The sequence below is a fragment of the Falco cherrug genome, chromosome 2 (assembly GCF_023634085.1).
Source record: "Falco cherrug isolate bFalChe1 chromosome 2, bFalChe1.pri, whole genome shotgun sequence".
In the NCBI taxonomy this organism is placed as follows: Eukaryota; Metazoa; Chordata; class Aves; order Falconiformes; family Falconidae; genus Falco; species Falco cherrug.
Genome location: NC_073698.1, coordinates 54,022,071 through 54,036,040, shown reverse-complemented (window position 1 = coordinate 54,036,040; position 13,970 = coordinate 54,022,071). Strand labels below are relative to the sequence as shown.

The 13,970-nt window shown below is 35.2% G+C and overlaps 1 protein-coding gene across 1 annotated transcript in view; it reads right to left on the bottom strand.

Moving 5' to 3' along the window:
• GPC5 (glypican 5) overlaps positions 1-13,970 on the bottom strand; it is a 742,077-nt gene that overhangs the window by 599,948 nt on the left and 128,159 nt on the right. The window contains exon 4 of the mRNA XM_055702313.1: positions 6,646-7,340. Within this exon, the coding sequence (XP_055558288.1) occupies positions 6,646-7,340 (695 nt within the window). The remainder of the gene's footprint in view (positions 1-6,645; positions 7,341-13,970) is intronic.

The following is a 13,970-nucleotide window of genomic DNA, read 5'->3' as shown; positions in this document are numbered from 1 at the left end:
CCACCTCTCTAGGAAACCAGCCATAGCGTTTGACCACCTGCTCAGTAAAGAAATGTTTCCTAATATCAAGTCTGAACCTCCCCGTTCATGAAATACTGTATTAATATTTATTTAATAAATAACAAAAATTTGCATGCATCACTTCCGAATGTTATATTTCTTATTTCATTTTAGGTTAATAAGAAAATTAAGGTGGCAAGAGTAAATGTAATTTTTTTCCATTTATAAAATTTCAAAATCCAAAAGAAGGAGTCATGAATAATACCAAGACTATCAAGTAAGAAAACAAAATCCAAAGAAGCAATATTGATTTTAAAGCCCTTACCCATTTTGCTAAAGAGTATGTAGCATTCGTAGTCCTGAAAATCAAAGAATGATGAAAGGTTCCTCTACTAATGAGGAAAAATAAGATAAGCTAGTGGTAAAACAGTCACTGAATTTGATAATGAATGTATGTCCCTTCTGTGTATGTACTGTTAAGGGCACTGAAACACATGGAAATAACATTAGAAGACATTTATATGGCATTGTGTAGACAGACTGAATTATTTTAGGGGAAATGTTTCTTATTTTCTTCCTTTACTCTATTTTCCTGAATTTTCACTTTTAATGGAAATGCTTATTTTTTACTTCCATTCCTCTGTTTTCCTGAATTTTTATTAGATAACTCCTAAGTTTTTCAAGAAAAATCATTATAAATAATGCTTGAAAGTCCAGCCTAATATTTACAGCAAAATACTGTAATTATATTTCTGTTATCAAATCAATAAATATTTTGGATAACATTTTACTGCGTATTTTAATATGCATAAAGAATACAGATGTCCAGTTCAGATGTGCTGAGTACAATTTTTTATGATATCTCCAACTTTCTTTTAAAGTTATTTCAGATCTCTTTCATGACCTGACTTATACAAAAGGCTTATAACAAGCATTTTCTAATATTATTTTTTTTCTTAAAAGAGTGACAAATTTAATTATTTTTTAATGTAAGTTCAAATAGCTTGTGAACTTACTTCAGTTGATTGACTAATGCACTCTAACCAAGCAACCAAAATGCAGTAGCTGTGAAGCAGGGATCATAAAGCTGTTGTATCTCTAGGCATATAACCATGTAAGTAAATAAATTAGATTTTAGATACTAAGAAATTGGGTTCACAGGTTAGCTACTTCAAAGGATGGTCACCTCATGCACCTCTTTAAGTGCCTTAAGCTGTAAAGCTATAAAAGTTACCAAATACCCAGGCACAGCACTCCCCAGTTAGAAATGCTGTTAATCTGGTCTTTTGTTGACAACTAAGCTTACTCCTTTCCAAAACTAAAACCTGCAGTTATACCATAGCTTCCAGGTGTATGTTTTGTATGTATTTGGGATTATCAAAGGATCTTTTTCATCACTTTCATTCCATTCCTTTTTTAAATATAAGACATTAATTGGTTTAGTGCACTTCTACAGCATTTCATTTTCTGGAATGGCTTGGAATAAGGCTATATGAGTTTTCACTAGAGAGATCCCAATAAAAAGTAGTTACAGAAAACAGATACTAGAAGGCTTAGAACGCCCACACACAAATATTCTATTCATAATGTTTGTGAGTATGTCTCTTCATGGGAACATTACATTTAAAATGTCACTATTACAGCAGTTCTGACTGTTGAAGTGTTTATAGCTAGTCATCTCAAGGAAAAATAATCAATAAGGAAATAAAGCTCTAAATACAGTCTATTAAATTCTTCTTCCTGCTAGCATTCTATGACACAAGAAAGATCTTGTTTTGTTTGTAGTATTAACAACAGATTTTAAAAAAAAGTCAGACAAAAGTCTCTTTTCATACAATATAATTATTGCTATAACACACACCTTAGACACGTAACTTAGATCTTCTTTCAGGATTAGATTAAGATCAGTGAAAGGATTTGAGAATTTGCAGAAGTTTAACATTTTCATTATCTCCAATTGTTTGGAAAACTGATCTGATGAAAGTCCACAACTTAGAACACAGTGAAGACATACTGGTTTTGAAAATTCCATTCCAAAATTTTGTAGGCTAATATTACGTACCAAAATACATACAAGAATTTTACCAAACCCATAGTATAAACTCCTCACTTTCAAAATCAGGAAATGCCAGAATTTGTCTGTGTGATTTTAATTGTTTCTGCTGTGTTTCTGATTCCCACATTTTTACATGCATATATAGCTTTTAATATCATGGTCACGTACTTGATTGTCCTCCAGATCCCCCAATCATCAGTGCCCAGAATACACAATGAACAACTAATCAATATTCTTTTTCATCTCTTTTATTCAATATTAATCCAAACACCACTGGTCTTTTGGGAATCAAGAAAAATAGTTTAATGTAAAGTTTGGAGGAATGATTTAATTATAAAGCATTGTGACTTTTTCTCTTCTGTCTCTTTCCCCTTGTCCTTCAGCTCTTGCCTCAGACCTATTTACCTCCTTGTTTGTTCCACTGCAATGGACCCCTCAGCTGCTGTGTTATCCAACGCGTTACCGCACAAGTCTTCACACACCAAAATGAAACCACAGCTGAGAGAGATTCTCTCTAACAGAGAGCTCCCTCAACCAGCTTGACTTGCAGCTGCCAAAGCAGCATGCACACAGGGAAATGGGCAGAAACACACAGCTGAGGATGGTGCACTTGGGCAACCCAGGATGAGACTGGCTTAAGCTGCCATTGAACCACAGTGTGAGTGACACAGGAACTTGCTCTTCCATGCCTCAGGGCCATGCCATTAACCCAAGCATAAAGGGAACAGAAACATGCTCTGATGCTGGGGATAGCAGGCTCCACCCACACCAATCTTTGTAAATCTTGCTGAAATCTCACTTTCTCCTTCTGTCGTAACACTGACAGTGACTAGCATAATAGAACAGAGGTAACATGAAATGATTTAGGATAACTTGTAAAAGGTTTCCATAGGTTTTTGTTTGCTTCTTTGTTTTTTCTTAAATAAGGCTTAAATGTGTTGCAACATTCTTGTGCATTCATCCCTGCACAGTTGCCCTCAATGGGGATTTCCCTGACTATATATGCAAGCTCAAGGACCAGCTTGTGGCAACTCAGGCAGAGCACAAAGAGAAGTACAGGGTGAATCTACAAGGTCCTTTGTAGCAATAAGCACTGTTTAGGAGGTGAAAATGCTGAAGAACTACATATCACCTTTTTCAGATTATCTTAATGACGAATGCTGTTCTTGTTCTGTACCATGCAGCTCTCTTAAACCTGTTACATTGTATATGCACGTCTGCTAAAAAAAAATCTGTTCCAATTCTTACCAGCTAAAAAGCATAGGGTCCACTATACACTGAGCATAAACAGTAACAAAAATGTATATATATAGACTTCAGAAACACAGAACTGTTATTAAATATATGACTATGTGTATATAGATATGCAAACATATATATAAATGTGGATAGTTGCACAGCCCACACATCTCCATTAGATTCTGCAGAATTGTGTAAAATAATGCCCAGATATAGAGGTGATGAACGGTTGCTCACTTACTGGTCAGTCAGCGGAGCTATGTGAGGCAGAAATTAAAGGTGTGAACTTGAAACAGGAAGAACAAAGGGAAAGAGACATTCCAGCTGAAGACAGTATGGCACTACTCTGCTGACCAAAGTAGAAAAGGGAATAAGTTGTAAGTTATTGGGAAAAAAAAAAAAAAAAAAAGTTTTGTGAAAGGAAGGCATGTTATATAGGCATTAGTGGTCTTTCCATACATCAGATTTAAATATAGATATCCATGCAACACACTAGAAGAAAATCCTTTACATATAGTTATTTGCACAAACATAACATGATTAGATAGAGCTCTACAAATACATGTATCGCTAAAGAGACTGTTGATTCTCATGACAACATTTGCATATATAAATAAAAAATACTTCCAAACATTTAATTTTTTTTTCTCTCTGCTTCTTTAAAACTCATAAAAGTACTTATTATGGTGAAATTCACTTTTAAAACTGCAGAGACTGCTGCGTGCCTAAGCAAGCCATTACTTGCTGGCTCATAATCATCTTTTCTGTGTCTGTCAGAATCACTGATGCATTAATTGCTTATCAGAATTTGAAACAGTTCATGAGTCACTCTAAAGATAAAATAAATAAATATTAATGAACCAATTCCAACAGAATTCATGTCCTCTGCCTCTTAAAGCTGAAAGACTGTATTTACTACACACCAGAATTAGTTCTTGATACCTAATGTATGGGCAAATATGAAACATGTTCAAGCCATATTCAGCAAATCAGAATTGACTAAGTAGATCACCATGTTTCAAGGGATGAATGCATCATAGTCTTCTATGACCAAATTATAGATCAAAGAGAGAAAGGACTGGTCAATTATAACATAGAGCTTAACTGAAAGACATGTCTAAATGCATAGGTTTGATGCAGATTAAGTGAAAAATGAAATATTTAGGTTTAGAGTTTGGAAGTGATTCTGTATGAGAAGATCTTAACACAACAGAAGTAAACATCTGATCTTCAGATGAAGACAGTGGCACATAATATCATTACATAAGAAATGTTAGTATTCCTTACATTGGATGAGGGAGGGGGAGAAGGAAGGCATATAGAGTTTTCAGGAATATCAAAATAAAGCATTTTTCTTTGGGTCAATCTGAAATTTTCATGAAGCCAAAACACTGGATGGAAGGCTCTTCACACATTTAAATTTTTACTAAAATTGAGTGAAATACACTATTTTGGAGAGTAAAAACTTTCATTTTGAAAACATGAGTGTGCCGAAAGACTTCTAAGTCTGGGCCAATGACAGTTCACTGTTGAAAATCCAAGTCTAAAGCTTTTCAAACTAAAAGACCCAGGATGAAATAGGAAACAGAAATCCTCCCCTTAAGCTTTTACTTTTGTATTCTAGGTTGATCCTGAAAATTGCAGGAAAAATGTTCCCCGCAAAATCTGAGGAAGAACAGGGAATATCCCTAAAAGGCAATTGTTGCTCTAAAAAATAGTAGGAATTAGACCGATATCAGTGAGCCACTTTTGAGTCAAACTGTTAGTGAAAAACCCTTTGAAAAAAAACCCACAGTTTTTCTCAAGGAAGTACAGCAGCTGGAGTTTCTAGCTAGTATAAAGGAAATAAAATAGTAAATTCACGGAAATGGGCAATTTCCCTGTTACTCACTGACTACAAGCAGGGTGAAGAACCCATTTTGATAGACTGTGGGGTCTTAGTACAAAATGAAGAATCCTCTACTTATTGTATTAGGTCAAGCTGTTTATTGTCAGAGGTCATATCAGCAGCTTAGCAAAAGATGCTGCTTCAACTTCAGCTAGTCACATAAAGAGACAGGCTGTGGCAGTCTTAGAAGTATTACTGTACCTCAACCGATGCCACACCCCAGTGACACCCAGACACCCTGTTTATGTCTGTGTATACTGTAAAACTAAAAGCATCTCCCCAGAACAAGACATCCAATACAGCATTAAATACAGAATATGTCACTGTCAGTGAAGTCTGCATGTAAGAATAAAGAGAAAAACACAATTACAAAATTTATTGTGGATTAGATGTAACATAGGAAGATTTAGTTTTTAAAAAATTTGCAGATATACTAGCTTTCTTTCTAATGTATAGCTAAATAACACATATTTTCCCTAACAGTATCTTAAAAATCTTTAATTCATGCATTCATAGCTAACATAGCTCTCACATAACTTGTTTTTTTCTCTTGAGTATATCTAAGGAAGGACTTAGTTCATGTTATAAACAAACTGTGCTACTTCCCCTGACACCTACAAAATAATGCAAATAATATATGCAAAGTCTTAGGTTCACTAAGACAGGCCACTGGTATCTGTAAGAAGTATGGTTTAAATTTATCATTATGTGCGTATAAGATCACAATGAAGGGATTAAACAATTTTCTTATATTCATGAAAAACATTTTTTGTGCTCCTAAAAATTATCCTGTCGTATAACAAGTTTCCAATGTGCAAAGAAATATTATTGCTGAAATTTAACACTGTCATTTACACAAATGTCAGGGTATTATTCTGTTTTTATAGAATATTTGTGGAATTATTTTTCACCAGATAAAACACTTTCCTCTCATTAATATTCTAAGTTTCCAAACTTAATGACACATTTCATTGTTCACTCTTGCTCAGCAGAACTTAACAGATGCATTTGTGAAGTTAAAACTTAAAGCTATTCAGTGCATCTACTGAAAATGTTAACTACTAAATAAAAAGGGTGAAGGAACAGAAGTTTCCATTGGACTGTGCAACAATAATTTTCACTGAGCACAATTTTGAAAAAAGCTGTGATTTCATGGGAAATGGGAAAAGATAAACTCCACACCAGAATTCTTCTCATTTTCAAAAGCCTTTACTGTAAATGCTGCCAAAATATTCAATCTCCATGTGACGCTAAACTTGTGAATAGAATATGGGAAATTACCAGGTCATGTGCATGATTAAAATAAAAACTGGCAGTGCTGGAAAAATGTGTTGTCAAACAAAGCTGAACTTGGACACAGATGTGTTCATCACCATAAAAATGACCAAACGAGTAGTACTTAACAATGTTACTTTCCTTAGTGTCACATTTGCAGTAAGCGTAGATAAAAAAAGCTTCTTACCTGCTCAGATAATTCTGGCCCATTGATGTGAGCCTGTACGACAGCATCATTAACAAGCAAATGAAAGTTCAGAAGCACGTGCTCAATGTCGTATGTTCCACTCATGGCACTTGAGAGCTCCTCCAGGGACTGAATATATACCCGCCAGTGAAGATCAACTTCTGCTACGTTAGCCAAGCAGCCTCGGATGATGTTGAGGCAGTAGCCCATACAGGGCCTACTTAATGTGAGCCCCTGGCAATGGGGGCAGTACTGCATTCTCAGTAAAGCCCTGCTGCAGTCTTTAGAGAAATGCAGATGATCTGTTGTATTGATCACTTCAATCCCCAAATTCAGAGCCTGCAAGAAAGTCCGGCTGGGTAACAGTGACCTTCCCATTTGACCTATGGCCTTTCTGGGAATGTTACCAAAGGGCCTGATGTCTCTCCTCTTCATTCGGAGGCACTCCGCATATTCCAGTGAAATGTCAGTCAGACCAGGGTTAATCACGTGGTTGTAAACTACTGGGAACAGGGTGTCAAAAAATCTGTTGACAAATTCCTCTGTGTTAACGTCTGTGCCAAATATGAAGAGTCCAACATCTGTGAAAAACTCCTGAACACGTGTAGTAGCCTCAGCAGCCATGTTTCTATATGCATTGCAGAAAAGTGTGCTTGTGTAATTCTCAGCCAATCTGATAAGCATTTCAAAGGTTTCTGTAATAAAAAAAAGAACTTCATTATTTTTAAGACTTAAAAAATAAGAAATTAGAGCAAGAGCTTAAAACAGTTACATCAGGACATCTTGACATTTATTCCGAATGCATTTATGTATTTAGGATTTATGGAGACAAACTTCTCACAAAGCGTGACAACTACCTTTCGTATATAGGCAAACACTTTACAAGTTATGTTACAACACAATTAATAATCTATATGTTTTCCTGGCAGGATATATTAAACAGAGTCCAAAAAAATATAAAAGGAAATAAACTGTAAGCAGAGTTATTAAGTTAGAAAATACAGCAAAGCCCTACTATATCTGTCTACATATATACATACATTAGCTCTCTCATCTCACAACTCATTCTGCAAGTTGCAACAGAAAGTTAAATGCTGTCAGCCACTCCAAGTCATTCCTCTTACATCAATGGGCAAAAGTAACATTAAACTATTTAAACAACTCTTCTATTCCAGTAAAACTTAACTTTTAAAAGATTAGTTTTGTCTTCTTGTCTTGCAAAGGAAGGAGATGTACCAAACACACATGAGAAGGTGCCTTTGAACAGCACTGTTCAACCTGGCAATTGCTATGGTCAAGCAAAGTGTGTGAATGTGCAGAACTGCTCTCCTCAGGCACTGAGATGGATACACCCTAACTAAGCCTCAAGATCTGCATAACTGGTAACGCCTGAATGGACAAACGTATTTAATTTCATGTGTTAGGTGGCAATCATTAAGTACATTGAGTAGTTTTTAACAGAACAGTTAAAGTATACTGGACAAGTATTCTCTCCTGACTTATCTATGACTTGCAGGCAAGGAAAAATGCTGGTTTTCAGAACAGAAAAAGAGTGTTCACATTGAGGAATTTCCTATATCCACCTGAGAAGCCTGCACTTCAGGGAAGGCAAAGGAGCAATGTATAGATCAAAAGTACTTACCTTAGAGATGAGCATAAAAATACATAGAAACACATAAGTATTAACTCCTTTTAAGCACTGAACGGCTATGACTCACTAACTTTTATTCATCCAAGCTTTACAAGTTTTCATGTATTTATGTTTTCACATTTATTTTTAATAGTGGGACTCTATAGAAATAAAGTGAGGAAAAGCATGAAGTACAGTTCATACTGTCCAAACAGTGATGTTAAAAATAGGCAGAATCAAATAGTGTCAAACTATGTCAGGCAATTACTGAAGCAATCTGAAGTCTGATGCTAAGTCACTGACTGAAAGGAATAGTAGAAATTGCATAATACTTTTAATACAATAACCAAGACTGGCTATCACACCTTTAATATATCTATGCATAAGAATAAATTACTATTATTATGATAAAAAGCTTGTTCAGGTCAGTGAAATGATTCTCACTGACCTCAGTGGGTTTGAAATGCACACTTTGTGAAAAGATCACAGACATATTGAACTAATCTGCTTATACTTTCTATGCATTCTTTGTTTTATCCAACAAAAATGAGACACATTCTTATAAATCAGTCATTACCTCTATTCCTCTGCTATTGTCTATTAACTCCTAGTTTCATATTTCACACAATCGTTAAGACTGATTTTACTATCTCTCTCTTTTCCATTCCTCTAACATTCACATTAAATAAGAAAAAAAGTGTTGGCTGCCCACAGTAAAGAGTAGGGAAGTGCGTCCCATTTGTCTACAGGACGTACACATGTGCATCTCTCCTGAAGCAAATTTCACTATCATTGTTCCTACATGCCAAATATCACAGTGATTCAACAAAGGTTTTGACTTGTTTCAAAAGTCAGACTCCTAAAGTCAGGACCCTGCATGGAGCTAGGCTCCACCAGTGGAGTTCTGTTCGAGACAGCAAAGCTCTTCAGTTTATCCTGTGAGCTGACATGCAGAAGTGCCAGCTGAATAACTCTGTATACAGACTACAACTGCCTGCATGACCACCGGCTCTGGGACTTTTCTCAACCTCAGCACCCCACATCAGATCACACCAGAGACACCTGCACTGCACCCCATGTTTGTAGGTATGCACATGTGTATGGGAGACCCATGTCCTTCTGGAGCTGCAGATGAGATACAACATACCAGATAGGGCTTATTAGATGGGTCAAGATACCCACTTTAAGGCGAACTGAACTAAGGATGAGATCTCCACCAGCTATAAAGGCAGTTTGGACACCTAGTTCACATGAAGGCACATATACCTGGCCAGCCAAATTATAGCCCTTAATATCCTACTGTACTTTATGTCTTATTTTTATTGGAGGGAACAAGGAATGCAAAGAAAGTACAGGCCTACTACGGAGGCTTTATTTAGTTGCCTAAGAGTGTTTAATACCATTTTCAATGGTAGATGCCATTTATCTACCTGTCTGGACGGGCAGGGGTATCCTGCAGGTCCTGTGCCACATCTACAGGACTTGTGTGGATGTTCTGCATTTTGAATGGCACTAGATGGCTGTGCCTGGAGAACTGAACTAAATTCCAGATACCTAGTTACCACTGATTCAAGAGTCCTTCATGTAAAAGCTTGGAGCAGCCAGAATAACAAAGACAAAAATTGAAGTCAAATTGATTCTTCGTTTAGATGGTTTAAAATAATAAAGTGTGAAGAGTATTGAAGCCTCCTAGGAAAATGGCTATTTTTGTAATTGTAGATTCAGTCATTTACACAGATATTGCCAATGCTTCAGATGAAATTTATTGAAGTAGGTAATGTTAGTAAAATAATCATGTTAAAATAATCTCTTTAGAATGACATGAATAAGGTTTTTATGACCCTTCTCTATTTTTTATTATTACTTTTTCCTAGATAAAAACCATAAAGTATGCAATCCAAAATGTCTGTTACAATCCATGGCTGCAGTATCATATTACCAAGAGCACAAATACTGGATGAAGTAATAAATCACACTGCACATAGATAATCAATAGATTTTATAATGTGATCTAAACAATAACAAACTTTCAAGATTGAACTACATTGCTACTACCCCAGCAACACACACATGAATGAGTACAATAATCGACCGCATGATTTATCGGCTATTTGTGCTTTTCTAAACAGCATATGATAATAATGGCCACTTGTGTTTACAATTCTGCATCATGATGTTTAATTATCAATTTAGGATTTCTTACAAAATTTGTTGATCGGGTTTATACTGCTGGCATTTTCCTACTCTACAACCACGAAAGCTATTGCAGAGATTTGGTTTGCTCATTGACAGCTTGAAGAATGACAGCAAAGCAGACCTGTTTACTTTCAATACTGAACAGCTCCTGTGAACACCTTACAATGGCAATCTATGTCATTTACAACATGTTTGGAGACTCCAGTGACAAATCAAGATATGCTGGTTCAATACTGCAAGCTTATCATAGATTTAACAATGTGCTTCTCTATCTTTTACATCTATGGGCCCAGACTAACACCATCAGTCTTAATTATTCAGTCACATGAAAGAACTGGTGAGTTTTTAATCAGTATAAATCCAATAAATATAAACTACATTTTAAATGTAACCAAGATGAGCCACACCAGCTCTTTATATGTTCTTACAATATATTTTAATCTGCAGTATCAGTGCCTCTTATATCCATCCTTTCTGAGATCTTCAGTAGTAAACACTATAAAATATCCTACAGATGCCTTCTGCAGCACTACCTTGGATAATGGTTTAAAAGATATTCAATCTTTCATTTACTTTTTTTAACCTTTCTGTTTCTGAGAGCCATGGGTAGTTCTAAATCATAAAGACCACAATGTAGTAATCAGTCCAGTGGATTACTTGCTTTAAAAGACAACACAAAAGTATACACATATCTTGTTTACTAGAACAATTGACAGAACAAAAAAGAAATCTTGTTTTCTTTTCCTGGAAATCAATCAGATTTACTGGAAATATTGCAAAGAATGAAATAGAATTTGGATTGAATTTTAAACCAAACCTGCAATTCTCATCCTTAACAGTTTTGGCAAAATGTCTTTCTACTACAGGTACTTTAGAAAATTAATTTAAAACAAATTTTCTACAGAATCATGTTGTTACAAAAGCAACTGCATTTGCTTAAGTTTACCCTTTCTTCACACAGATAAATGTTCTATACAAGCTGCTAAATGAGGAAATTTACATTCTGAGTATTACCTTTTGAAATATCCATAGTACTTAACACAAAGATAATCTAATAAACTAAAAATCCAGTAGTAGGAGTGGGTCAACAAGTTGTGAAGTCTTATAATTCAGTAATAATTCACCAGCCTATGTTACATATTATAATTAATTCACACTTAATCAAGGTAACATTTAAAACTCAATAAATTAAAACCAGACAGGTTTAAATACTTCCTTGAACTATGGACATAGTATTTAGCATGAATGCCTTTCAAAGTCCAGAGGGAATCCAAAACTGATGAGCCTGAATTACCTTAATTATCTGCCCATAATACACAGGAATCCAGATAACTAAATCCAAGCAAAGGCTGAAAAACCTAATAATATTATGAATTTATCATGAGTTGAAAAATCCCGTGGGAAAGTATTAGCCTGTTGCCAGTTGCCATTAATGTTCAGTGATCTCATACATTGTCCTGTTTGTGGGAAGTGCAAATAATCAAGAAGCATAAAACTCTGTCTCCTAACATTTTCTAGTCCAATCAAATGTATCTTGCATACACTGTCCTGCTGCAGTAAAGGGGAATGTCTCAGGTACAAAAGGCATTCAAAAACTAAACAAAAGCCATTAAAAATATGGAAAATAATAATTATGGAAAATAAATTAATCTACCCAGTATTACATACATAACATCTTTGTTTAAAATACATCAAACAGGGAAATACATATAGGTGGAAAATTCAATGTAGTTATTCCTAACTATGAAGTAGCACACAGTGCCAGATAATACTGCAAAATCACCATATCATTTATCATATCAGAAAAATGAGCTTGAATAATAAAGTCTTCAAGACACATAAATGAATTATAAAGAATGAACTCATTAGGGCATTGTCTGTGAAGGTTATATGGGAGAGAGATCAAAAGGATAATTGCCAGCAGAAGATATCTGAGACTCACTACAACTGCTCCTCATTATTACGTATTTCAAATTAATCAATTTCATAGATTACAGACTCACTAATGAAGTCAGGAAGAAAACAGGTAGAACAGATTAAAACTGTAGCCCTACCAACATTGTGTTGCCAAGTGTTAGTAATTCACCTCAGGCTTTATAGCCAAAACTACTCATAACAGACTTTAGAATTTGTCAGGTCTTGTTTGGACTTGCATTTTTTTTTTGGCTCTCTAAAAAAAAAAGACACTTGACTTAGAACCAGTTGACCATTGCCTAAGTTGTCCTGTGTTCAATAGCAAATTACTCAGGTACTCAGATGTCAGGACCTTCTTGCATATCCTGTGATTGGAAGCTTTCTTTAGTTATATTGTGGTTTTTTTTTTTTAGTTGTGGAGGTTTTTTGGTGTTTTGTTTGTTTGTTTTTAGCTTTGTGAAACTGCATAACTCTCTTCAAACTACTACATCGAGGACTACAAAAAAATGAAGTAATCATGGTGTAACTAAGCCCAGGGGCCCAGAAGGTAGGTAATAGTGTACCCCATTAGCAGGAGTGAAACAAACCAAATTAAACCTGAGTGGGTCCAAGACCATCATGGAAGAAACCTCCATCAATGGCATCATACTCCTCTCAGTGGACAGCTCAACACTGATGATCCATCTGACCAATGCACAGGAGGCATGAGCAGTTAAACAAAGACACCAGGAAGGTGGTGTATGACAATTTTAGTTGGAATATTAATAGGAATCAGCAATTATAGATAATTTGGGCTACAAGCATTAGTGTCACTACAACTACACTAAAAAGACCTGTTGCACTTTGAAAGGGTGTTAAACCATTAATCAGAGAAAAAGCAAATTCTCTTGGATCAATGTGTAAGGTGTGTTCTCCTTTTTGCCCATAATTAAATTGTGAGGATTCATATGAAACTCATTCCTGATTTAATCAATGTAAAAAGTCATCTAACTTTCAGTTGGAAATTCAATATGCTGAAGAATCTAGAAAAACATGTCCCAAAGCAAGATGAGATGAATTTCACTCACAATTGTGGCACATCTTTCTGCTAGTCTGAAATTATAATTGCACTTCTTATTCTTATTTTATAATCTACTTAATATCATCACTCAGTGTTAATATTTTCTTAGTAATCCTGATACTATTTTGCCATGTAGAACTTAAAATGCTTTCTAAATCAACAAATTCAGGTTTTATTTTTTTTTCTTCTCCATCTTCCTATTTATACATTCAAGAACAGGCCCAGCACTATAACAGCACTCATGTTCAGCTGATCTGACACTATGATCTCCAAGTCTTGCATTTGTTTTTTATAAAATGCTGGAATAAAGTTATCTTTTTTCGAGTTCTCTGCAGCTTCATTGATTTTTAGATCTTAATGAAAAGCAGAGAATCACAGAGGAATTACACATGAAGTGAAAGAATAACCTCAACCTCAGGAAGACTTCCATATAGCTATGATGAAGATTGACATCAGACGAATCTTTTGTCTTTGTATCTGAAAGTTTAGAACCTAAATTTTTTTCCCAGTTATCCCAGTTTTATG